We start from the raw sequence: 25,734 nt of genomic DNA on the forward strand, positions 1-25,734 counted from the left end.
TCGGTTCCAGACTTAGTGAGCTTTTCTCGGCTTGTGTGGGTATCTTATAGCGAAAACTTCAAGAGAGCAGTCGCCGGGTAGAAGCGCTCAGGCTGACGTCCTGGGCGGGCCAGTCCGCTCGGCGAGCCTCTGGGTCTCCCCATCCTCCTCTGCCTCCCAGCCTCCTCCTCGTTGCAGGGGGCGGGCAGGAGGCAGCCGAGGCAGGATGTGCGTGCGCACGCGCTCGCGCATATACGGCTGGAGGAGTCCTGTTCCTCGGGCATTTTCCGAGGAAGTCTGGAGCAATTAGGCTCAGTCCGGGGAGAGCGAGCGAGCGTGCGGGCGGCGCAGCCGGCGTGTCTGGGCTGCCTCGCAGGGAGGGAGGGGGCGGCCGGCCGCCCGGCGGCGACCCCGGGCCCCGGCCGCCACCATGGGCTTCGAGCTGGACCGCTTCGACGGCGACGTGGACCCGGATCTGAAGTGTGCGCTGTGCCACAAGGTCTTGGAGGACCCGCTGACCACGCCGTGCGGCCACGTCTTCTGCGCCGGCTGCGTGTTGCCCTGGGTGGTGCAGGAGGGCAGCTGTCCGGCGCGCTGCCGCGGTCGCCTGTCGGCCAAGGAGCTCAACCACGTCCTGCCGCTCAAGCGCCTCATCCTCAAGCTGGACATCAAGTGTGCGCACGCGGCGCGCGGCTGCAACCGGGTGGTCAAGCTGCAGCAGCTGCCCGAGCACCTCGAGCGCTGCGACTTCGCGCCCGCGCGCTGCCGCCACGCGGGCTGCGGCCAGGTGCTCCTGCGGCGCGACGTGGAGGCGCACATGCGCGACGCGTGCGACGCGCGGCCGGTGGGTCGCTGCCAAGAGGGCTGCGGGCTGCCCCTGACGCACGGCGAGCAGCGCGCGGGCGGCCACTGCTGCGCGCGGGCCCTGCGGGCGCACAACGCAGCGCTGCAGGCCCGCCTGGGCGCCCTGCACAAGGCGCTCAAGAAGGAGGCGCTGCGCGCGGGTAAGCGCGAGAAGTCGCTGGTGGCGCAGCTGGCCGCGGCGCAGCTGGAGCTGCAGATGACCGCCCTGCGCTACCAGAAGAAGTTCACCGAATACAGCGCGCGTCTTGACTCGCTCAGCCGCTGCGTGGCCTCGCCGCCCGGCGGCAAGGTAGGCTCCTGCCACCAGCCCCGACCCCCCGCGGGGTCCCCTGGGTACCCCGGGCGCCTCCCGTTCCCTTGGGGCCCGGGATGCCTGGAACTTCCCACGAGCATCCCTACCTCCTCCTTTTCCCACTGCTTACCAGCCGTATCACCATGAGCAGGTCCTTGAAGCAGTTTAAGCTTGGAAACTATGGTCCCTAAGGTTTAGGCACGCAGGATGTAAAGTAGCTACAGCAGAGCTTCCAGGGGTCTGGAAGGACTAAAAAGAACCCACAGTCAGCGTAGAGTAAGAGTGAGCAGCGCCGCTCCGAAGTCAGAATGGTGCCCAAAGGTTTTAATGTTCAGATAAGCTAGGTGATCTTGGGGTAGTTGCTTGACCTCTGTTAAGGCTGAAAAGTTGCTTTATACACGTGGCAGACAGGATGAGATACTGACAGACAGGGTGAACTATATCTATGCATCCCTAGGAATTCCAGAAAGAGTAAACGAAACACACAGTTCTGAGTAAGTTCAGAAGGCTGCCAGAAGGCAGGCCCCTGGAGTCAAAGCTGGCTTTAGATGCGGGCTTTGCTGCCAGCTAGCTGGCTGACCTTGAACAAACAGTTTAGCCTCTCTAAAGTTAGAAACTGGTCCCTAGAGATGTGACATGAGGCTGGGGGGAGGCGGGTGTGGGGAACACAGCCATGCACTGCCTGTGGCGTTCATCCGGGGATTCCAGAAAAAAAAGGAAGCTCCGCCAAATATAAACTAAGAATTGAGAGCAAGTCCTGTGGAATCGGAACTGTTTTAGAATTTAGGCTTTTTTTTTTTTTTTTTTTTTGTTAGCCAGCGGGTGAGTGAGTGAGTGACAGTGTGGCTTATGCTCCATGTGCCTCAGTTTCCCTAAATGTAGAATAGGTAGTTGTCAGCCTTCAGGGAGAGAGTATGTTAAAAAGACCTGGCACTGTGAGAGAGTGAATGCTCCATAAATGTTGCCTGCAGTCATCTTTAACATCTACCCCTGGGCCATCTGGTGCTGGTCCTTGGTGTAATTATAATGGCCACTACTCTGGAAGGCTTATTTTGCTCTAGGCCTTATGCTAAGTACTTTCAGTTGTTTCCTTCTTAATCAAGTGGGGCAGGTGTGATGCTTTTCATTTTGTAGATGAAAAAAACAAGCTCCAGTTGACATTCAGTGGTGCCTGGGTCCTAGCTTTTCCGTGTCAGAATTGTGTTCTGAACCCTCCTGCCTTGGTCTCTCCAGCCCCAGGGCTTTTTTTTTTTTTTTTTTCCATTTAAGATTGTATTTATTTATTTGAGAGAGAGAGCAAGCAAGTGAGAGAAGAGCGAACACAAGTAGGGAGGGGCAGAGAGGGAGAAGCGGACACCCTGCTGAGTGGGGAGCTGACATAGGGCTCCATTCCAGGACCCCCAGATGGTCCTCTGAGCCGGAGGCTGATGCTTAACCGATGCTTAACCGACTGAGCCACCCAGGCGCCTCACCAGCCCCAGGTCTTAAGCACTATTGTGTTGTGTCTCGGTGTAACCGCAAGTCCCATTTTTTTTTTTTTTTTTTTTTTGAGTGTTTATTATGTGCCAGCAAATGTGGGATCCACTTTACAGGCATTATCTGTTTAATCCTTTGAGGAGGAGGAGGCAGGCTCAGCGCCGTCATAGAACTGGTCCAGAGTTATACTGTGACTCGGGACAGAGTGGAGATTCAGGTTCACATCAAGAGTTATCCACCTTGGGATGTATGGACACTGTGTGCCCCATTAGTCTTTGTTGTAGGAGGCTCTCTTCTGGATTGTACCGTGTTGAGCAGCATCTCTAGCCTCTACCCAGTAGATACCAGTAGGACTCCCATCCTGCCTCCAAGATGTGACAACTAAAAATGTCTTCAAACATTACCAAGTGTTCTCTGAGGTTGGGGTGTGGATGTGTCAAACTGCCTGTTGCAAACCAGGGTTTCCCTGCTTGCAAAGTCCACACTTGAGACAAATGCGGAGGAGCACCGTGCTTCTCTGTGGTTGACTATCCCCTGTGGCTGCCTTGGAGTAGAGCATATTTGCCCCAGGGGCCCCCAGGGGCCTGTATCTGCTTTGCCTCTCGCTGAGCTCTCCCAACCCCCCCTTCCATACGTGCACACCAGGCCTGTGAGTTTCCCTGTCTCCCCACCCCCCTCATTCTGGCCCACTGGCCTGTCAGCTGCAGTCTCAGCAGCCGGCCAGCTCTGGGCGAAGGGCAAATATTTACAACTTGGAGGCTCACCCAGGACCGCACAGCATACAAAAGACTGGTGTGAGCCTGCGAGTCACCAAAACAGAGGGCAAAGCTTGGTTTTTTAGCAGGCGCCGCGTTTGGGGCAAAGGAGTTCCTGAGATTTTCTTGTTTATGCTGTCACGCGGGCTTCCTGCGTAGTTTTAAGTGACGCTTATTTATAAATAAGCCATTCACTACCCCAGAGTTTATACATCATTCATTGTTAAGCTAGTTTATTATTTCTTCTTGCCTCTCTGTTTTCTTTCTGGAGTGTTTGGGTAAACCCTCTCTCAGAACCCAAAATATGATACTTGAATCTGAACTGTGGATTTGAAGCTGTGAGGGGAGGGGGGATAATCAAGGGTGTTAAGTGTAGGGACAAGATGTTGCTTTTTGAGCTTACAGAGAGAGTTCCCTTCTGGAGTTGGAGCCCTCCTTGGAATTCTGTGCACCTCAGCGCTAGTCTCAAGGACAGCCAAGAATGGTCTGGCCTGCAGTCTGCTAGAGTTCCTTTCTCTGGCTTCAGACCCTGGCTGGCCTCAGCTGAGGCCTTAGGGAAGCTTGTGGCTCTCGCCCTAAAGTTAACCCTCCGTGGCCCTTGCTGAAGGCTTTTGCTGTTCCTGTATCAGCCAGAAAACCCTCTCCCACTGCGAGCTGTTTAAGAACTTGTTTATTTCATTGGGCTGACTTTCTGCTCCTGCTGGGTACTGTTTATTCTCTTCCAAAAGGCAGAAGGATTTATATTGCTTGGAAACTCTCATGCACAACACTTTTTTTTTTTTTTTTGTAATAAGTCCTAATGTTTATCTCTCTGTTAGAAGCTGAAGTAAGATAAGAAATACTCAGAAGAGTTTTCAATACCATCTCTTAAAGTCCTAGACCTTGTTTCAGAAAATGATCTGGCATGCTTTATTTATTTATTTATTTATTTTGATCTGGCATTATTTAAATTATCTTAACTTTCAGGTTTTTGACACTAGTTGAGTACGGAGGGTTTGTCTGTTCTGTACCTCCATACACTTTGTGTCTCCGGGGCTGTGCTTCTCAAACCTACCTCCCTGTGATCAGAATCACCCAGAGAACTTGTTAAAACCCAGGATTCCTGAGGCTTGCTCCTACAGCTGTTGATCCATCACAGCTGGTCTGGAGTTGGCATTTCCCAAGCTCCCAGGTGATGCTGGTCTGCCTATCACCTGGAGTAGTTACTTAGTTGGATTCAGGTATGGACGGAGACAAACAGGTATTGGTTTCCTCCTTTTAAGAAAGACCAGGGTAGGGGCACCTGGGTGGCTCAGCAGGTTAAAGCCTCTGCCTTCAGCTCAGCTCAGGTCGTGGTCTCGGGGTCCTGGGATCGAGCCCCACATTGGGCTCTCTGCTCAGCAGGGAGCCTGCTTCCCTCCTCTCTCTCTGCCTGCCTCTCTGTCTACTTGTGATCTCTCTCTCTGTCAAATAAATAAATTAAAAAAAAAGAAAGAAAGACCAGGGTAAAGTCCTAGAACCCAGATGGCCTCGCAGTTATACAGTAGGTAACCACAGCCTGACAGGCGTCTTGAACCACTAGGAAGCCACGTCTGGGCACTGGCAGACTTGGTGATGGGATGCTTGAGTAAGTTGAAGAGCTTTATTGCTTGCCTGTTTTCCCACCCTGACCCTCCCCCCCCCCCCCCCCCCCCCCCCCCCCCCCCCCCGCCGATTCTGAGAGCAAAAGCATTTCACAGCGGACTTCTCTGGCTTTCTGAGGAAGGGACACTTGTGAACATTTCTTGGAGATGTTGAAAAACCGGAGAAGCCTTGTCCTCGATCCCTTCTGCTGTTTTACTTCTGCATCCAGCCCATCAATAAGTCTTATTGATTTTACCCCCAAAGCACTTCTTGTACCTTTGCCCTCCTCTCCATCCCCATCCAGTGGTCACCATGGTGCAAACCAAAGTTTCCCAACTCTGCCTATTAACGTTTCGGGCCAGATAGTTCTTGTGTGCACGTTGTGTTGGGGGGACGGTCTTCCTGGTTTCATGGATGTTTAGCAGCATGCCTGGCCCCTGCCTGCTAGATGCCAGTAGTACTTCCCAAGTCGTGACAGTCTCGGAGTTCTCCAGACACTGCCGGCTGTCACCTGGGGAACAAAATCGGCCTTGGTCTTAGCCACCATCATCTTTTGCCTGGATCACCACTGCTTCCACGATGCACCTTTTCGATCCCCTAAAATGACCTAGCACCAGGAATCATCTCTTCAAAATGTCAATCTGATTGTACTTTATTTTTGTAAAAGATTTTGCTTATTTATTTGACAGAGACAGTAAGAGGGGGAACAGAAGCAAGGGCAGTAAGAGAGGGAGAGGCAGGCTTCCTGCTGAGCAGGGAGCCTGATGCGGGGCTGGATCCCCAGACCCTGGGATCGTGACCTGAGCCAAAGGCAGACACTTAAGGGTCACCCAGGTGCCCCTTGATAGCACTTTAACTTCTTAAACCCTGCATTTGCCTTTCAGTTTCTGTTGCATGGCTATAAGGTCCAGTGTGCTCTGGATCCTGCCAGCCTCCCCCTGTCTGCTTGTATTCCTTGTCTCTTCCCAGCTTCAGTGGGTTCTGGCAGTTCCATGAATATGCCCCAAAGCTCCTTTTTGCCTGCCACCCACTTCTGCACCCACCTTTGCACTCGCTCTTTTCTCTACTTGCAACAGTCTTCCCAGCTAATCACTAGGTAATCTGCAAGTTTTCCAACTCTTCCCTCCTAACCCCTGCTTTTATGTCAGCACTTAAAGTTGGTTCATCACTAGATAACCTTTCCATCCTTTCCATCCGAGCTCAAGCATCACCACCTCCACGAAGCCCTATGTGATCTCCCAGACCAGGTCTGGTGCCCTGAGATGTTCACATTGGTACTCCTCCTGCGTGGCATTCATCACAGCTGTAACTGAGTAATTGGAAGGGCTCTTTATTGTGTCTCCCCAGGAGGGAGCATGTCCATCTTCTTCAGGGCTGTGTTCTGAGCATCAGATTGATGTACACTGTAAACTCTCAGTATGTGTTTGTTCAGTGGGTGAACTCAAAATTGGAATGACTGTCTTGTCAGCCATCACAGCTTTTCAGATTGCTAACCAACACTGCACTTGTATTGAAAAAGAATGTGTTTTTCGGTGACACCCCCCCCCCCCCCCAGTTAACAAAATTGTTCCCAGGTTTTTGGGAGGCATTCTTTTTGTTCTACTAGATCCACCCAGATCAAATTGTATCAAGCACCAAATCCCAGAAACGATTTTGTCCATTTCAGAACTCCTGGAGGTAAGTAAATCTAATAGACAATTGTATCAAAAGGCGTTCCAGATGTCCAAACACTTTGAAATGTATCTATCAGAGTGTTAACCTTTCAGTATATTTTCTGTTTCTGGAAAGCTTCAGCAAATAACCATTTCATAGTGCCTCTAACAAAACAGCCAAGTTCAGCTAAAGGGAATTGTGGGCTGTCAATCCATTTCATTTAAGTGTTATAAAGAAAATTAAGATTTGGTTTACAGTGTGTTTGCTGGATTAAATGGATTTGGATTACACTGGATTAAATGATTATAACAACTTTTGAGTTAAGAATTCTGATGATAGGTATTTTTAAGTGGTTCTTTCTGCACTTGGAAGTGTTGCTTGCTTCTCTAAAAATGTTAGATGCCTAAGAATCTGTAAGGCAGTTATGTGTTAGACTGTAGACCAAGAAATATTACTTAGGATGCTTTGTGTAAGCACATATATGAGCTTCTCCATCGTTTTCATCAGGTCGAGCTCCTTTTTTTTGGTAAAAGGCGCAGATGATAAGACAGATTAGATAAAAACTAGTTTAAAGCCAAAAGTTCCACAGATTCTAATATAAGCCTGGGATTTGAACCCAGCGGCTGACTCCAGGGTTATACACCATTACCATTATAAGAAAAGCATTTTCTCCTGAGGCCGTGTTTCCTGTGAGGTCTCATACGTGTTTCTAGAGGACTGTTATTATATGCAAACCCTGTGTTAATTGGAGGTGAAGGCACATCATTTTATTTCATCCTCAGAAAGACCCTGTGGGGGTAGGTACCCACAAAGCATTACCTTCCATATTACAGATGGAGAAGCAGAGGTTTGGAAAAGTAATCCCCCAGCACCTTCCTTTGGCTCCATTTAGTTGGTCTGATGGCTTCTGGTCCGTGCTGATGAAGTATGTTCTTCTCATGCCCTAACTCCCGTTCTCATAGTTCTGGTGTAGAACATACAAAATATAATACAGATCCTATGAAAGAGATTTCAACAAAAACAGATAATTAAAGACGTAGTATCCTGGGTGGAATAGTGACTCATTTCTCTAATTTTCATGCTCATGATTTAGAGAGTGGTTGATGTCAGGAAGAAAGTGCAGTCCTTCTTTATGTATTCTTGCAGTTTAGCCCCTCACATTCTAATGCACAATGTGCCGGACGTCATGATAGGCACCTGTGGATACAAAGGTCAACTTGAACAGCTTTAAACCATGGGATCAATCAGACATGCACTTGAGTCTTTGAAAACACAAGTCTTACTGTTCTTTGTTCACTGAAGCTTTCTAGATGTGGATTAGCTTCTGTCCCCCCGAACTAATGGGGTCCTAATAAGCCTGTTCCAATAAAGAAGGGAAGTGGTATAACATAATGATTAGTTTTGCAAAGAAAATAACTAACAGATGGACACAGGCATCCATCTTTCTCACCCATTCCATATATATATTCGCAGGGAACCTGGGGGACAGAGACACCAAGCAGGCTGTGTGTGACTGAGCCCAGCAGCAGCTTCTTCCCCGGGAATGGGGAGGGATGAACTGTTTTGTAAGCATTGGTTATGCAGAAATGAGTCTTAGGCAGAGAGGCCACCCTTAGACTTTTTATAGAAGCTATTGTCAGGTGTCCTGTGTCTCTGCTGTACACAGATCAGATACAGTCCTTTCCGGATGTGGGTCACGGTTGGTTGTAGGCCTTGTGTAAACAGGCAGGCTTCCGAGTACCCTGAATCGAGTTGGTGCTTGGTATGTGGTTACTATCCAGACCCTGGAGTCAGTGATAATAGGATTCATGTGTTTCCTCTGTCTCATTGTTGAGGGCCTCTTGTGACCTCCTGTAAGCCGTAATTGTCTTCTCTTACCTCTTAAACGGGATAATATGTAGGCTGATAGAGCTGGTTTTGGGTTAAACCAGATGATGTATTTTAAGTGCACAGTAAGACTTAACAAGCATTTATTGAACATCTATTAAGCGCCTGGCACCTGTAGGTTTTATAGATTTTCTTTAAATAAGGTGCTTAAGAAACGTTAGAAATCTGAAGTGGTGTAACGGAGAAGATGGACGGGGGCTCTTGCTCACAGGGCCACAGTTTTGTTGTGAGCCTCATGCTGCCCTGAATGACCAGTTCTAGTGGTAGGGACTGGGTGAACGAGGAAGGTGCAGGTCAGTGGCACTGTCTGGGTAGCAGCCCTGGACTGGGAAGGAGCAGGTCAAAGCTCGTGAACAACATGAAGACTAAGGGATTGTTGGGTGTATTTGTATCTGTCTCTCCCTAACACTGACAAGGCTCAAAAGAGGGGGGCCAGGCAGATCACCTGCCTTCCTGTAAGCAAGAACTTACAATGTTATACCTGGGAAGCCTTGGGTGCATTCACATTTGGGAAGGAAAATGCTTCAGAGTGGGTCATGGATTGACTATTGGCATTTCAAAGCCTGAAGTACCCCATACTTCATCAAATGGAAATGTGCAAATGTGGTAGTACTTTAAGTAAGATTGTTCTTGCTTGTTTTTTGGTGAAGCCTTGCTTGTGGAAGGTCATCAGGAAAGAGATGAGTTGATGATAAAAATTAGAGAAATAAACTTGAAATCAAACTCCTGGGAATAGAGAAATAGGTATTTTGGGATTTCTCAAATTATTTAAACAGCCACAGACTGAAAAATGCATACATATTTTTTTGGTCTAGGGAATACTTCTGTTCCACTGGTTTTCAAAAATAACTTGTTTGGCTTATGGATGAGTTTATTTATATGCTGAATATTTATATTCTGGAGGTAGAATGACTCTGGAAAAGCTGTTTCTTTGTTCCTTTCTGTTTCTCCATGCCCTTTGCCTCTTCCTCTTTGCACCACCTATCTTGGGACAGATACATACCACTAACACTTCCACTGGCTATCCCAACCATTTTCAGCTCATTTGTGTCAACCCCGTGACTGCCTTCGGTTTGAGGCTTGAAGAGTTTCCTCTGCTGTTCTTCCTCCAAGAATATCCCTTCTTTAGAACTGGAGTTTGAATTCTCTGGAGGGGAGGAGGTTGACCCAAGCCACCTCACCACAAGAAACATGAATTGAATAACAAAGAGGAAAAAAACATTTTAGTGTAGGGAGTGAAGACACCCTCATCTCTTCTGTATGGAGGTTCCCGAAGTTCCCGCAGCCGGCTCTGCCTCCTGGTCTCCCAGCCCCCTCCGCTGCTGCACACTTTTGTGCTATCTTGTCGCTAGCCTACAGACAGAGCTGTTTCCCAGCTGCGTGACTCTCGGAGAGCTTTGCATAATCTGAGGCTGAGAGGTGTCCCGTCACCCCAGATACACAGACTAGCGGTCAGTCAATTACAGTTCTCAGAACCCGCTGGGCAGCTTTCCAGTCCAGCCAGTTCTCGGCTGTGAGTCCCACAACAGCAGTAATTGGGGAACACCCAACATGGGGCGGAAAGGAGTGTTTAGAAAGAATTCACATTGACAGTGGCATGGATGGGCTCTGGGGGCCACCACACAGATGGCACGCATCCAAGCTTCCAAGGCCAGAGAGTTGGGAGGAGGACGGTGACAGAGCCATACTAAGAGGAAAAAGGACCTTGCCTGTAGAGGACAATTCATGTTCTTGGACATTTAAAAAAGGAATACAACAGAAACAACAACAAAACCCAGCCACTGTGTAAGATGACTTTGACAAAGTACATTTGATTTTTGCCTTTTCCACCGTGACTTTCATTTTCCCCCCAAATTCTTGTCCACTTAGCCCTTGAGTTGAAAATAAGTTTTGATCTCATACGTACTTGTTTGAATATGATAGCAAAGCTTATTTTCAGAGCCATCAACTATTGTGTTCCTGTGCGTTGAGCTTCCATTTCTGCTCGTGACTTACTGGGATAAGTACTGCGCACTGTTCATGCCGTTATTTAGGGTGTGGTGGCCCACGTCTCCTTCTCCAAGGCTGAGACATCTCTGTTTTTTCTCAATTCTAAACACTTCCCAAAGAGACCCTGTACTGCAGCAAGGGCCCAGCTATGAACTTGCTTCTGGGGTGGAGGCTGGGGAACTTCCAGCCTCACCCTGAGGAGACCGGGCTGTCACTGGACTCCAGAAATTTCCTTTTCCATCTGCCACCCAGCTTTTGGTGAGAGGTCTCTGTCTCCTGAAGGGAAGAGACACCTGCCATCAGGGAAGAGCAGGAGAATAGGGAGAGCACAAAGGAGAGCTGCCAAGGAGGTGCCGTCCCCTCTCCATTTCGGTTGTTGTCGACTGTCCTCTACTCTTCACCTTTTCTTCCCAGCCCATCAGAGCACTGATGTGGTGGGACGCAGAGCAGTCCAGTGCCTTGGCAATCCCCAAACACCCTTAGCTCCCCATCTCCCAGCTGCTTCTAGCTTTGCTCTCTCGATCCAAGTCGACAGATCCTTGGGCTTACTGTTGTTCCTATGCTGTTGGGAGCCAACACCTGCTCCCCCATCCTCTTTGTTCCCATGGCCCCCTACCTCAGGCCTGGGTGTGTCATTTTTTTTTTTTTAAAGAATTTATTTATTTGACAGAGAGAGATCATAAGTAGGCAGAGAGGCAGGCAGAGAGAGAGAGAGGGAAGCAGGCTCCATGCTGAGCAGAGAGCCCGATGCGGGGCTTGATCCGAGAACCCTGAGATCATGACCTGAGCTGAAGGAAGAGGCTTAAACCACTGAGCCACCCAGGTGCCCCCTGGGTGTGTCATTTGTCTGATTTCCCCTCCTCATCCCTGTTTCTCAGCAGGACAATATCCTTTACCTGTTCTAGCTCTGCTCCGCTGACGGTCTGGGCTGAGCTGCTCCCACTGTGGTCTTGTCTCCTGCTGCCCTTTCTAGAATAAGAACTGTCTATTGGCACTTAATCATCCATCTTAGAATGTGCCACTCTTTCTCCAGACTTTGAGGGAGGAAAAAAAAAAAAGACACATAAATGGAAGGAGCTCCCATCAGATGGCCAGATGGTACAATGGATATATAATAATCCTATTTTACTTAACTTCAGGCCCCTGCTCTCCCAGACTTGCTTGAGTTAGACTAAGTTAATTTGGGATTAGACATTTTTTATGGCTTGGATTTTGTGGCAGGGTCATTTTTGTGCTTAAAGAGTGTCATGGCCTCAGCTGAGCTGCAGGAATGTGTCCACCAGACACTGTGCTCTGTTTGTATTTTGAGCACTTCTGTTGGCCAGGCACTGTGCTGAGGCCCTTGTCAGCGACTCTCTATCTCATTCAGGCTTCTTCATAACCCTGTGATATGAGGAGAAACCATTATTATCCCCATTCTGTGGATGAGGAAACTCAACTAAGGTTCTGACCCTGGAGTCCCAAGATCTTAACCATTACCTCATTCCTGTGTAGGGGGGAGCGTAATACTCTTATGATACCCTTCACGGCATAATAGACACTCTTAATCCCTGCCACTATTATTACACAGTCCAGAGGAACCTTGCTTAAAACTCTAATTACAAAACTAATTAGATGTCTAATCCTTCATGACATTTTAATGTGAAGGCTCAGTCTTGTGAGGCAAAGGGATTTTAGGATATGGGGCCAGAATGTACCCACAGAGTACAAAGAGCATGGACGTTGGAGTCCCGTGGACCTTCATTCCTGGCTCTCCCTCCTTGCAGCTGTGTGATCTTAAGCAAATGTTTTGGAACCTCAGTTTCTCAGGTGTAGAGCCTGGATACAATGCCTGCTTTAAAAAGCTGATGTTTGAGATAATCCTTTATTGATGTGAGTTTGAGCTCTTCCCCTTCTTTGTTTTACTTCATCAGGCCATTGGGAAAATTTCAAAGCATGGGTTATGACAAACTACCAAAACAGATCAATATTGGTTAAATCTCCTTTAGATGAAAGAGCCGCTCATTAACATCTTCTCTGTCAAAAATAAGCAAAGGAGCATCGATGTGAGCCTTCGCCCTTGTTCCATATTTACGTCTCTTTAATTGGTGGAGTATAATTTAATGAGAATTATTTAAATGCTCTTTATCCTGATGCATTTTCAGCTCAGGAATAGGTTAAATGATAAACAGGAATTAATGTTCACATGTTAAATATGCTGTGCAAAAGTCCAGTGATTAAATTCTCTATTCATGTTTTTTTTCTGAAGAATTAGAAATTAGGGTAGTTAAGGTTGCTTTCAGGGGAGGAGAATGGAAAGGGAAAGCCGGAAGCAAGTTCATGGTGTCTGAGGAAAAGTTAGATGGAGAAATGAAAGGAATTTAGCCTCGGCAGAGCTTTTCTTTTCTCCTGTTACTGCTCCCAGCATCGTGTGTTGAATCTTCCATGTGGTAGTTCACTACTGCAAATCAGTCCTCAAATAGGCAAGGGCACCTAAAGCCTGTTGTAACCCTCCTGGACAGCAGACTTTGTCAAGATGCTTGCAGAAATGAGAGCACTCCTTCTTTCTTTCCAGTGATTGTGACAGGCAAGGAGGTGTAGATGGTCAACCTGATTGTTCAGAACGTTATTTGCAAATAGCTGTTGGCCTAAGGAATGGTGTGTCTCGGGCATTGTCTCACTTCTTCCTAGAGAGAGATCTCTGAGGCTGGGTACAGACTTGGTGGTGTCCGGGCATCTCAGGTTGGGTCTTTGGGAGAGAAATAGTTCAGTGAATAGTTGGGAGTTTTGTTTTGACATCAGTTTCCTGAGTAAGACATCCTATCATGAGTTCCTTTAAGGAACTTTTTGGAACTCCAACAGTTGAACCATCTTGAGAAGGACCTAAGATACTGCTAGGCTCTGTGGCATTCTTTTCTACATTCCACATGAAAAGGGAGTGGTGCGGAAGAGTAAGTGGGGTCCAGAATCAGAGAGCATGGGTCTACATCCTGGTGTGACCTCTTACTAGCTCTTCCCACCTGTATCTTGAGGGTGGTATTCATGCGAGGTGATGAAATTGGTGGGATTTATTAAAGAAAATAAAGCAGTTACATGTTTAATATCATTTCTGGTACATAATAAGCTGCCAATAAATGTTAGCTGTTATCACTGTTAATGCAGTATACAATTTCTTTGTTTCTCTTTCGTTTTTAGAAAGAATAAGTGGTTATCACACAGTAGATTTAAAACTGCCCTGGAAAATTTGTCCGCATGTTCTAGTCCATGCATCATTGCAGATTGTCAGACTGGAGGTATCTGCCTTGGATTACCGAGTAACTGTGCAATTTCTATCATTAATTATGAAAGCCAGAAATGTAGCTGTGTATGATAACTCACTCAAATTCCAGTGTATTTCTAACTTTTCCACCCCTCTAAACATAGCAGGCCAAGAAACGGACTTACCAAGATTATCCTTTCCCAAGGCAAAGAGATATGAACTCTTTGAGTTTGTGAATGCTTACGTTTACATTTCAAAGCTATCAGGTTGATCCTGAGTGTTTATTCTGTTCCAGCAGCTTGACAGTTGCTGCCTGTTAACTGGTGCAGGTCAAATTAATCAGATCGATACCATTGACACACAGATGCTCTGGATGGCGATGCTGTGGATTGGAAATATTTTTTGAAAAATCAGTACGTTATTATAGAAGCCTTGTTGCTTTTGGTGAGGTGCAGTAGCTTGAAAGAGACATGTTCTCTTTATATTAAAATACTCTATGTATCAAATAAGTGAGCTTGTGGAAATGAATATTTTGTTTCATCGTTCTTAGAAGACACCTAGTTCTTTCATTAAAGACTTTTTTTCTCTCTCTCTTTTTTTTTAAGATTTTATTTATTTGACAGAGTGAGAGCACACAAGCAGGGGGAGTGGCAGGCAGAGGGAGAGGGAGAAACAGACTCCCCGCTGAACAGGGAGCCCCATGTGGGACTCGTTCCCAGGACCCCAAGATCACGACCTGAGCTGAAAGCAGATGCTTAACCAACTGGGCCACCCAGGCACCCCAAGACTGTCTTTTTTTAATGAAAAATTGTCATTGTTGTTTTTACAAGCCTTTAACAATGGATGCTTAGGGTTATGTAACATTTTTGAAATTTTAACAAATTTCAAATATTTTTATTTCTGCTGTGCACTAGTCATGAGACACAGTTGTGGTTACTAAGAACTTTAAGCATGGAGGTAATTTTACGTATTGAGGCCTGTTGGTCATCTACTTGTATTATTTTCTTTTTCTTTTGGTTCTGCTGGGCATCCGTCTGCTGCCAGCGTTTGGCAGTGAACCCTCCCTCAGTCCATGGCGCGATGCTGCAGGAAAGCTGTTGGCGCTGGCTGTCAGAAAGCCTGGTTTCCCTTGCCAGTGTGGCTGGGGCAGATCCTCGAATCCGTGCCCTTCACATGGGGTCGTTTCTTTCCACAGGAAAAGTAGGAGGAAAAGGTTTCATCAGGAGGCCGTAAACATAAGAATAAAATCTATTTTCGGATGAGCTGTTAGGGTTGGTTAATGGAGTATTTCACATTTTCTAAAAATGCAGCATTTAAGTAATACCGTGTTTATGCAGAAACCGTGAGCGAAGCGTTTGCGAGTGTCTGCGGTCCGCACCTGCGTCCTTCCGGTCTTCGGAAACCCTTCCGAGGTGCTCCGGGAGCTGACGGTGCCTGTCAGAGCTTGGTTAGAGGCCGCGTACACAGAAAGGGAAATCTACTTTTACTCACGTGTCTGTTCCTTGAGTGTTAGCCGAGGTGCCGAGGCATCTGTGTCCCTCGCGGCTGTGGAGCGTGGCCTGTGCGAGCTGCCTGGGTGGCCTCTGCTTGCGTGACTTCAAGGGGCTCACGCCGACCAGCCCCCTCTGAACAGAGTGTTTTCTGTTAAACAGCCCGGCATCTCCGATGGCCTGGACAGTAATGACTTTGTGAACCGGCCCCTCTCCCCCTCTCAGAAAGATGCAGGCTCCGTTTCCCCTCCACGTTTGCGTCGGCCTTTCCACGGCCTGCTCTCCCCTCAAGCCTCCCACACACAGATGACTCTTGGCAAGGCTTCATGCGCTCAGACTTCCGAGAGCGCTGCTCCTTGAACCTTCCGTGACAGAACACGAATGCTGCTGTTGAGAACTTGAGGAGCAAACAGTAAGTCGCTGTCTAGACAGCCGGCGTGCGATGGGCCGGTCGGAGGAGGGATGCGTGTGCAGACGGCGGAGTCGCTGGTAGGCGATGTTCATCAGGCGTGCGTGGACGCCGCCAGACATTCTCACGTGGGCACCGCAGGGAGCGGCGGGGTCTACGCATGTCCGTAACCTCCTCGGCACGGGACACTGTTTCAGCTGGGGCCCTAGAAGTTTCCTTGCTTAAACTGCCCGAGAGACAGAGCAGTTTGAAGGATGACCTAAGAGTCCTTGAGTCCACTTAGGTAGAGAGAAAATTGCCACCATCGATTCCCTGTTGGTAAAATTTTGAACTCATTTGTTCCCTGCAGGGTGAAGAAACCAAAAGTCTGACTCTTGTCCTACATCGGGACTCTGGCTCCCTGGGATTCAATATTATCGGTGGCCGGCCGTGTGTGGTATGTTGATTACTAAAATGTGCTTTTCCTTGCCCTGCTGCAGCGGGAGGAGGGGTCAAGGTTGGGCAGGGTGGGGGGGGGTGGGGTAGTGAGGGGTAGGAAACCTTGCTTACCTCATTCTGCTTTCTGTAATTAGAGAGTTCATTGTTTATCTAACATCTTCATCCTCAGGGATTTTTATTTAGCTGTGGTCTCCTAAAATAGCATTGTCCTAGAGATACAACAGCTTATCTGAACTGTTTAGGTTTGGGGGGGGGCATGTCTGGTGGTGGAGCCGTGGAGCTGCAGGAAGCTGTGGCAGATGCGTGCACTTAGAACTGAGCAACGGAGCTGGAGCGTGGGCTCTGGGACCGGAAGTCGGAGCTGGGGCTCCGCTTGGTCAGCTCTTCCTTAGACAGAGACGACTCCCTCATTCGTGGGCTGTCGCAGCATCCCTTTGCTTTTTCTCCCCCTGCAGCTCTTTTGTCCACCCCATTCATCATTAGCTCCTCCTCCGGGAAGGAGAGGCCAAGATTCAGACCAGTCAGTTGAACGGGGAGGAGCATGTCCGCGGAAAGGACCCTAGGGATGGGACGTGGCAAGGGGCATGTTGCAAGATTTCACCTTTCACGCCAGCTTATCTGAATGGGCATCATCTCTTGCTTCTGTCTCTGGCAGATCATTTCCTTGTTTGTTACCTTCAAAGGACAACAGTAGTCCAAGGGAAATTGGATTCCTTCATGCAACAAATAAGTGTTGAGTAGGGGCTGTTTGGGAGGAGCTGGAAGACACTTTGGAGCCCAGGGACACTGGGTCTCTGTGGTCATTGAGTTTATGTCCTGGTGGAGACATTAGGCAAGAAACAAGTAAATGTCACAGTTACAGATTGGGAAATGTGATGCAGCAGAAAAATGGTAGGATGGCAGATAGTAGGTGCCAAGGAGCAAGGGGCATCACTGGCCAGGGGGATCAGGAATGCGAGGAGGAAATACTAAGCTGAGTCTTAAAAGATAAGGAGATGCCAGGCATCCAGATGTGGTTAAACTCTGTGTCTGGATCTGGCTCACCCCTGGGTAGGAGGTATCCTGGGGCAGGGCCATGTGAGCTGTATTCTGAAGGATGAGTAGGAGTTTGCTAGATCAGAGGCCCATATACGATGTTTCTTTAAGCACGCTTAACTGTAAAAAAAAAAAAAAAAAAAGTGAGCTTATTTAGTTAGTTCTAGATTATATATTTGCTGCTGAACTAATTCTATGTGACTTGTAAAAGTTTCATGCAAAACGGAGCATTTTAAATGATGAAATTAAAACATGAGTGTGAATACAGTTTTTCTTACGTCCTTTCGTCGTGCCAGTGCCCTGCATTGCACAGGCCCACCTGGGGAGAGCACTGAGCTAGAAGAAAGTGAACAGGCCCAGGGCAGCCCGCGTGAAGCCTGGAATAGCCCTGGAGTTGGCAGCTGGGGGAGCTGCAAAGAGTACAGCACCGCAGGAGTCGCGGGGCGGGCAGGAGGAGGTCAGGAGACCTGGAGAAGATGGGGGAGTGAGCGTGAGGAGGAGTAGCCAAAGGCAGAGTTTTGAAAACACACATTTTATTGTAAGAAATGATAGCTTAGGGATAGGCAATGCACAGTCATCAGTAAGTGATGGACTGATGTATTATCTGCCCTATAAAACTTAGCTACAGGAGGGAACCATTGAGACAGTGAGATTAAACTGTGAGAAGAAAGGGATGGGGCGGGGGTACCCCCAGTTTGCTGAGCCCCAGGGATGGGCACACAGGGTGGTTTGTTGCATTGTCTCACTGAAATTCTTAAGACACTGTAGAATTTATGTCCTGTTGCTTCCTTTTCTTTTTCCTCGTTTGCCAGTTGGCTGAGCAACCAGGCAGCATGTGATGGTGCTGGTCTGCTGGTATCCTGGCTGTGGGGGGCAGGGGTGGGTGGGGGCACGTGCTCCAGCAAAGGGGAGGGATGAGGGAGCGGACTGGGACTTGGATGTCTGAGTAGATGGTCCCAGGAAACCACAGGACTGGCACCGGTCTGTGTTCCCCAGCTTACCCCCAGAACGTGTTGTAGCACGTGCTTTGCTTTACCACTGAGCATGAGTAACAGAGGCTTTCCTTCATTTGGCTTCATAATTATTTAACCTCCTCTCCCCACTGTTACCAGTTTTAGGAAGTGACTTCAGCAAACCCAGATGCACTTTACTGTTAGTTGTCGCAGAAACTTCCGAGGCTGAAAGGACGCAAACCAGGAAGGTCCCTTCTCTGCCTCACCAGAGTGTGTATAGGAAAAAGGAGCCCAATGTTTGAAAAATGCTTAAAATGGGACTCCTGGGTGGCTCAGGTCATGATCCCAGGCTCCTGGGATCAAGTCCCATGTCAGGCTTCCTGCCCAGCAGGGAGCCTGCTTCTCCCTCTGGCTACTCCTCTTGCTTGTGTGTTCTCGTTCTCTCTCTCTCTCTGACAAATAAATAAAAAATTTTAAAAAATGCTTGAAATGGAGAGGCATGCCTTGTGTCTTTGGTGATGGTTGGAGAACTTACTACGTGTTTGTTTTCTGTCCTTCCCGGGAAATGAAAAGACACTCCCAGCCTCATTGGAATATGGTGCTTTCTTGTGCTTATCAAAGTACATGTTTTAGGTTATTTTTTTTCTCCTTTAAAAGGCTGATTGCAAGCCAGAGTGAATTTTGTAGCTTTCGTAAGTGTTCTCAGTTCATGTGTTCTTTTTGCAAGAACTACATGCATGTCCCTTGGAGGAAAGTCTAATTCCATATGCATGTGGTTGCAATAGTGTTGTTTTTTTGTCTTTTTAAACTTGTCCTGATTAGCAGAAGTCACATAATGAACCCTAAATGTATTCTGAACTGTTGCCTGGAAATCTGGCAGGTCATTGAGAACATGCTAAAAAGCCAAGATGAGCAACAATGCACACTCATTGTTAGTACTGGAAGTAGAATGCGGTACACATGACATGTGTGTTTCCCAACGATTTCTTGTGTTAGGAGCTTGGTTGGGTTGTGACATAGGCCCAGCCCTGGCGGGCGCTGACATAAAGCTTTTCATTGCTTGATACACTGCTCTTAGTAAAACCACATCATTCATTCATTCATTCTTAAGTTTCTAAAGAGACGGCGTCGAGTTTGGCGTATCAGACCTTTCACTTCAGCCTTTGGCACATACACTTCATTGTCAGGTACCCCTGGGATGAAAACAATCCCTTTTATTTTTCCTTTTCTCAAGCCAGCAAAACAAAACAAATCCCAAGCCTTGTTAGTTCACCTTGATAAATAGCTCTGACTTAAAATGTATTAGGAGGGGAGCCAAACAAACTAAGGAGCAGGGAGACGTCTTTTAAGAGACACTGAGTTAGTGTCTAGTCTAGTTATCTATCTATAAGTCTAGTTATCCAGGATGGAACTGATTTGGCTTTCTCTGATTTGGGGCTCTCTGTATTTCGTTTGCATTCTGTTTCTACCTCCTACCACTGTCTTAATTTAACCTGAATTTTGCTCTTTGTTTTTGCCTGTTCCTCTGTTTTTCTTTTTTTTGCTTGAACTTACTTGCTCTCCTAAGAAGAATTACTTGTGCATGATGTAGTATTCTGCAAAACAAACCAAGCCAAAAATCCCCTCCCCCTTCTCCGGCTTCCTCTCCAGCCAAGAAATGCAAAGCAATTAATTCAGAGTAAGCGCACGGATCTCTTTTCTTTGGGTATATTGACATCACCTCTTAGGGAATTCAAGATTGTCCATAAATCCTCTGTGGTCCATTGAGGCTCTTTGGGTTTGTCCAGAGGAATATTCCATAGCCTGGAATGTGGAACTTTTGAATTCATGTGTATTTTGTAGATGGCGCTTAGAGCTTATGTAAGGGAGTTGACCTGTCCTCCGTTTGAAATTGACCTATGCTACTTTTTAGCTATGTGCCCTCAAACAAGTTGCTTAACCTCTCTGTCTTGGGTTTTTCATCTATGAAATGGGTAAAAATAAAGTATTAATGTTTGTGGATATTGTGAGGATGAAACGGGACACAGAGTGCCCACTACCTACGTAGTATACATTCAGTAAATAGAAGCTGTTGCACACAGCTGTGTACTTCTGTTTGAGCAATGCATGTAGGGTGATCCACGAATGCCCCGGGATGAGTGCATTAATAAGGCCGCTGTGAGAGACAAAGGAGGCAGGGAGAAATTCAGACAGTGAAGGGTTAGTGTGTGGTGGGCCAGTTCAGGGTGCTGTGATGCTGGGCAGGGCTGCCTTTTGAGGATAGTTGATCTAGTACAGCACCCACATCCTCCCTGACCCTTCTCTCTCGGGAGAGTGTTGATAGAATCCAGATGGCAGTTTAGAGACCTATCTTTGTCATGGGGGGATTAATGTTGGGAAGAACAGTTAATGCTCATTTTAGGTTGTGATTTTGGTTTCTTTTGAATCCTATTTATAACATTATAGAGTGTGCGTGTGTCTTTGAGAGAAAGGGGGGAGGGGGGAGGGAGGGAGAGAGAGAAGAGGTACGGAATGTGCGTTTTCTCACCCTTAGCCGTCTCTCTTGCACTGGAAAGGGTTGATCAAACCACATTTAAAGTCATCCCTTTTCTCTTTAGAATATAGGGTTTTCTTTTTCTGTTTAAAGAGAAAAATTGGGGGCACGTGGGTGGGCTCAGTGGGTTAAAGCCTCTGCCTTCAGCTCAGGTCATGATCCCAGGGTCCTGGGATCGAGCCCCGCATCGGGCTCTCTGCTCAGCGGGGAGCCTGCTTCCTCCTCTCTCTCTCTCTCTCTGCCTCTCTGCCTACTTGTGATCTCTGTCAAAAAAAAAAAAAATAAAGAGAAAAATTTTATATTTTCATAGTCACTTCTTAGCAAATGGAGTTTATATGTATTTCTATGTATGGAAATTACTGTTAAAATAGATCTTCTAATGGCATTAATGGCGAAGAATTTACTATGATCGTAAGATTTGGAGTTTTTCTGGAAGATCCTGAAATTACTTTTCAAATGCTTTTGTTTGGCAACAATACATGCTTGTGCCATTTAACTTACAAATCCATCTGTTCATCACCAGAAACTTAATCCACACACTTGGATAGAATTCATCCCAGTGCTGTTTGGAAAGAAGTTCATGAACAAGCTGTGAGGGTTTTTTTTTATGGGTTTGTTGAACCTTTTGATTTTAAATAAAGGAAGGAGTTTGAGCAGTGAGCCGTTGCCTTTCCCAGAAAGTTTCGGTACAGACTTTGAAAGATCTAAAGCAATTTCAGATTGGAGATGAGAATTTATTAGGCTTGGGGGGTGGTGGTGAGCTTTTCTGGTGTAAATCTGAACACATATAAAACACCTATTTTCGCAGTCAGATTATTGGCTATTTAAAAGTTTGAATAGTACTCTGAGCTGGGGAGCTAGTACTCTGAGCTGGGAAGACACTCTAATGAGCTATCAGTGCATAATTTGGCAGCATCCATCCAATCTATGTATCCTTGAACTTGATGTTTCCATTACTAGGGATTTGCTCCAGATACATACTGCAAAGGATATTTTGTAGTACAGGTAGGAAGGTATTGGAGACCGCATTGCCTCTGGACTTAAGTGAAAGAGGCAAGATAAGATGCACAGGGTGGGGAGAGCGTACTCTGTGCACACGCATACCATCTGTGTGCATGAGAAAGGATCAGAGACATGTTTAGGAAAGTGATCTATGAAAAATGTTTCGCAAAGGATAAGTAAACTGCAGATAGGAACTACATGGGGAAAAGGACCCTGGGTAGGGGGTGGCAGTGACTTCTTTTAAATACCTTTTGGTATGGTTTGAGGTATTTTACCATGTGTATATGTTAATTTTAGATTGAAACAGAAATTAGGGGTAACAGATGGGCCTTCACCCCACTGCCACTTTTGACATGACCAGGAGTCCATTGCAGTGTAAGAGTGTAAGCTTTATTTTCATGACCAAGTTAATGCCTAGCATTCATGTGTGTTTTTTTAACCCACAGGACAACCAAGATGGATCATCCACTGAAGGAATCTTTGTATCCAAAATAGTTGACAGCGGGCCGGCAGCCAAGGACGGAGGCCTGCAAATTCATGACAGGATTATTGAGGTATGTGAACGCTGGCTAGTGTCTTTTAATAGGCCAAATGCCATCGCGTCTTCGTCTCGTTGGGTGCAAGATGTTTGCTCGGGAAGGGAGGCCTAAGCTGGTGGATGGCTGGTCAAGAGAACTCTCCCGTTGTGTGGGACGATGGAGAGCGCTGATTGCCTCGGTGTTAAGATTTGTTTATGTTAAATATAGAGAAGCCAGATTATGAGTGGCATGTTCGCAATTTGGCTGAATTCCCGAGGCCTTGCATCTGTTTTGTATGCTTCAGTTAGAGCTCTGTGCGAAAGCCGTTGGAGAGTTGTGTGTTAGTTAGAACCAGATGAACAAACCTCTGTTGGGCACATTGTGTCGGCGTTCGCGTCGTTCACCAGGCGAAAATCGGGGGCCGCTCTGGAGGTCTGCTCGCGTCTTCCCGGCTCATGGCACACAGTTGTTGCTACAGATGGATGCACTGTTCTCTCTGCTGGGTTTGTCTGTCATGTGGAGTACGAGGTGACTGTCCGGGGATGTGTGGGCAGAGGTCGACGGTCAGGATCGTCACTCCCATCGCCCCGAATTCTTCATTTTCAGGTCTTCGCGGAGCATTTTAAGCCTTTATAGAGCAGGTTCATGGATTTGCTCTGGGGGGAGGAAGACCTCTCGCCTCACCACCCAGCGCACTGGGATAGGGTCACACAGCGTCCTCGGATGCCCCAGGTTGCCCAAAGGGCAAGAATTATTCGTTGCCTCATGGTATGGGCTCTTGGTGCAAAGTTGGACACAATGGGCTCCTTTTTGCCGACCCTTTTGACTGCTCTTTTGATGGGTCAGTACATGGATAAGTTGTCAGGTCTCCTGTGAGGAAGAAATAAGATAGGAGAGTGCAGGATGGTATGTTGAATCCCACAAGAAAGGCCCCCCCAGGCCATAGCCACGATAGGGCAAGTTAGAGGGGGAACCGGAAAAACCGCCCTGACGCTGCTGACGCTGGCTGAAACACATCAGCAGGGCGTCTGTATTTCTTGAGTGTTTTCGTGGTCTGTTTCCAAACCTTGGATCGAGTGGGAACTCGGACAGTGAGATAAGCTATATGCCAAGTTCACATAAGCCACTGGAGGTTGGCCACATGCTTCTCCCGGGGAAGGGAGCCTGGAAGACAGAGAACAAAGTCTCGCCTTCCCAGTCTTGTTTGGATGAATTTCACGATGTGCAAAGCAGTACACTTGAGGAGCATTTATATCCTCGGGAAAACATACAGTTCAACCTCACAGGGAATGCAAACTGAACATGTTAGGGTCTAAGATTCATTCTTCTGAGGGAGCAGGTATGTTGTGGTAACGGACATATGAAAAGGATGCTTGATTTTGTTTTCAGGACATTATTAATATTGTTACATCCCCATTGACTTTTCAAAGCATTCTGAAACTTGGAGCTCTTTCTACTGCCTGTTTTGGGGTCCCTCTTTGTACTTCCCAGGTCAGGGAAGTGGATTTTCCATAACAGGAATTTGCTTGTGTAAGAGCACTTTCTTAAGAGCTCAAAGGCATACTTACTTTTTTTTTTCTTTCTTTCTTTCTTTTTTTTTTTTTTTAAAGAGAGAATACATTTTCTGAGGCTATTGTTCAGAAAGATAAGTATAGCTTCCGTTGCCAAGGGTTTGGGGGAACAGCCAGTTTCTCTAAGTAATGGAATTTCATTGCTCTTATGTTTTGCAAATGAGAAATCTACAGCTGGGCAGGATTTTCTCTTGGCAAAGGGGGGAATCCGTATTTGAATTGTGGAGGACGGTTTCTGGTAAGTCACATTCCTCTTTTGGATAGTATGTAAAATATTAATCACAGCCCCGTGTTGAGATGGAAAAGAAGGGTGAGCACAATAGAGCAACAATATATGTGTCACTGCAATTGACACACTGTGCCCTTTTTGGTTAAATCCTGATCTCTTTTGACAGGATACAGTGATTCCCATGACTGAAAAATATATACCCTGGTTCACCTCGTCTCTGTCGGAGCTCATTACCAGGCATGAATTTGATTATTTTAAGTGTGCCTGTGTTTCATCACAAAGGAGAGTCAGGCACTTTCTAGTTTTCCACCATATTTCTTCCTTTTCAGGGGAGTGGGCAGACGACCGCAAGATCTCCACTGTAAGAACCTTTATTTTTGCAGGAGGGTGCTTTTATCTTAAACTGATGGAGACTCACTGAGTCTGGCCCTTAGTGCAGCATCTTTAGCAGTTCCTCTGCTCCTACTCCTCTCTCTGCCCTGAGACCGGAGTGGTGGTCCCCCCCACCCCATCTCAGAGGCAGGCCCTCTCCCTTCATTTTTTTTGTGACAGTTATTTTCTCAGGGCCACCCATCCTGCAATGAAATGAAATTTGTAAGTAATATTTACACACACACACACACACACACACACACACACACACCTAATTGTAAGCTCTCTATCAGCCATAATAGAAAAATAAAAGGAAGGTAATTGATAATAAAATACATCCTCAGGATGTAAACGGACGGGCACAGCGACATTGGAAGACCCCATGATGCTGCAGGTGCTTGTGCCTCCTTGTAGACTGAACACGAGGTCCCCGCTGTCAGGGCTGCCAGCGCAGGTGGGTGGTGCTGGGGACTCGGAGCCCTGGGGTCATGTGATTTGGTTTCCTGCACTGGTGAGCAGGCTGTGGTTAAGTTTTGGCACTGCGAAGTACAGTCTTATTGTGATTTGCCCACGTGTGTGTGTGTGTGTGTGTGTGTGTGTGTGTGTGTGTGTGTGTATTTTTAAAATTGTGTTAAAATAAAAAAATTGTGCTAAAATATACATAACATAAAATTTAACCACTTTTAATCTTACTTTTCTGTGGCACTAAGTATGTTCACATTGTCGTACAACTGTCACCACCATCCATCTCCAGAACTTTCTCATCTTCCTACAGTGGAGCTGTGCCCCTTAAACAACCCACCACCTCTCTAGCCCCACCTCTTCGAGGCCACCATTTTGCTTTCTGTTTCTATGCACTTGACCGCTCTAGATACCCCATGTAAGAGGAATCATACAGTCTTTGTCTTTTTGCATCTGGCTCATTTCATCCAGCAGGATTCCCCCTCCAGGTTCGTCCATATTGGAAGATGCATCAGAATTACCTCTTCTTTCAGACTCAGTACTGTGCCACTCTGTGTATAGATGCATGTATTGCATTTTGTTTCTCTCTCTGTCCATTGACAGACACGCTTGGTTTACTCCCACCTTTTGACTGTTGTGAATAGTACTGCTGTGAACAGGGTGTACATTCTGTATATATTTAAACTGGGGGGGGAAAAAAAGGAAGAACCCTTAGTGTTTAAATGTAATGGAGAGTTAGGTTCTCCACTCAGATAATTCTAAAGCATTTGTTATTTTACCTTCCTGACTTTCTGGCAGAATATGTGGAAGTCGCAGTAGAAACATAATAATTGTGCAGTGCCTGGGACTCTGCGCATTGTGGGACTTCTAGCATCTCTGGTCCCCACCCTGATTATGCCCATGAGTGCCCCCACCGATTTCCAGCATGCTCTCAGGACATGAAGGGGGTACCAGGGAGAATCCCTGGATTAGATCTTAGTCCAACAC

General features: G+C 47.0%; 1 protein-coding gene across 1 annotated transcript in view; it reads left to right on the top strand.

Annotated features, from left to right (window-relative positions):
* The first annotated feature begins 275 nt into the window (after nt 1-275).
* Nucleotides 276-25,734, top strand: part of PDZRN3 (PDZ domain containing ring finger 3) — a 246,090-nt gene continuing 220,631 nt past the window's right edge. Inside the window, exons 1-3 of the mRNA XM_047746711.1 lie at nt 276-1,132; nt 15,984-16,070; nt 22,042-22,149. Coding sequence (XP_047602667.1) covers nt 410-1,132; nt 15,984-16,070; nt 22,042-22,149 — 918 coding nt within the window. The 5' untranslated portion in view covers nt 276-409. The remainder of the gene's footprint in view (nt 1,133-15,983; nt 16,071-22,041; nt 22,150-25,734) is intronic.

This window comes from Lutra lutra, chromosome 1, assembly GCF_902655055.1.
Source record: "Lutra lutra chromosome 1, mLutLut1.2, whole genome shotgun sequence".
NCBI classification, from domain to species: domain Eukaryota; kingdom Metazoa; phylum Chordata; class Mammalia; order Carnivora; family Mustelidae; genus Lutra; species Lutra lutra.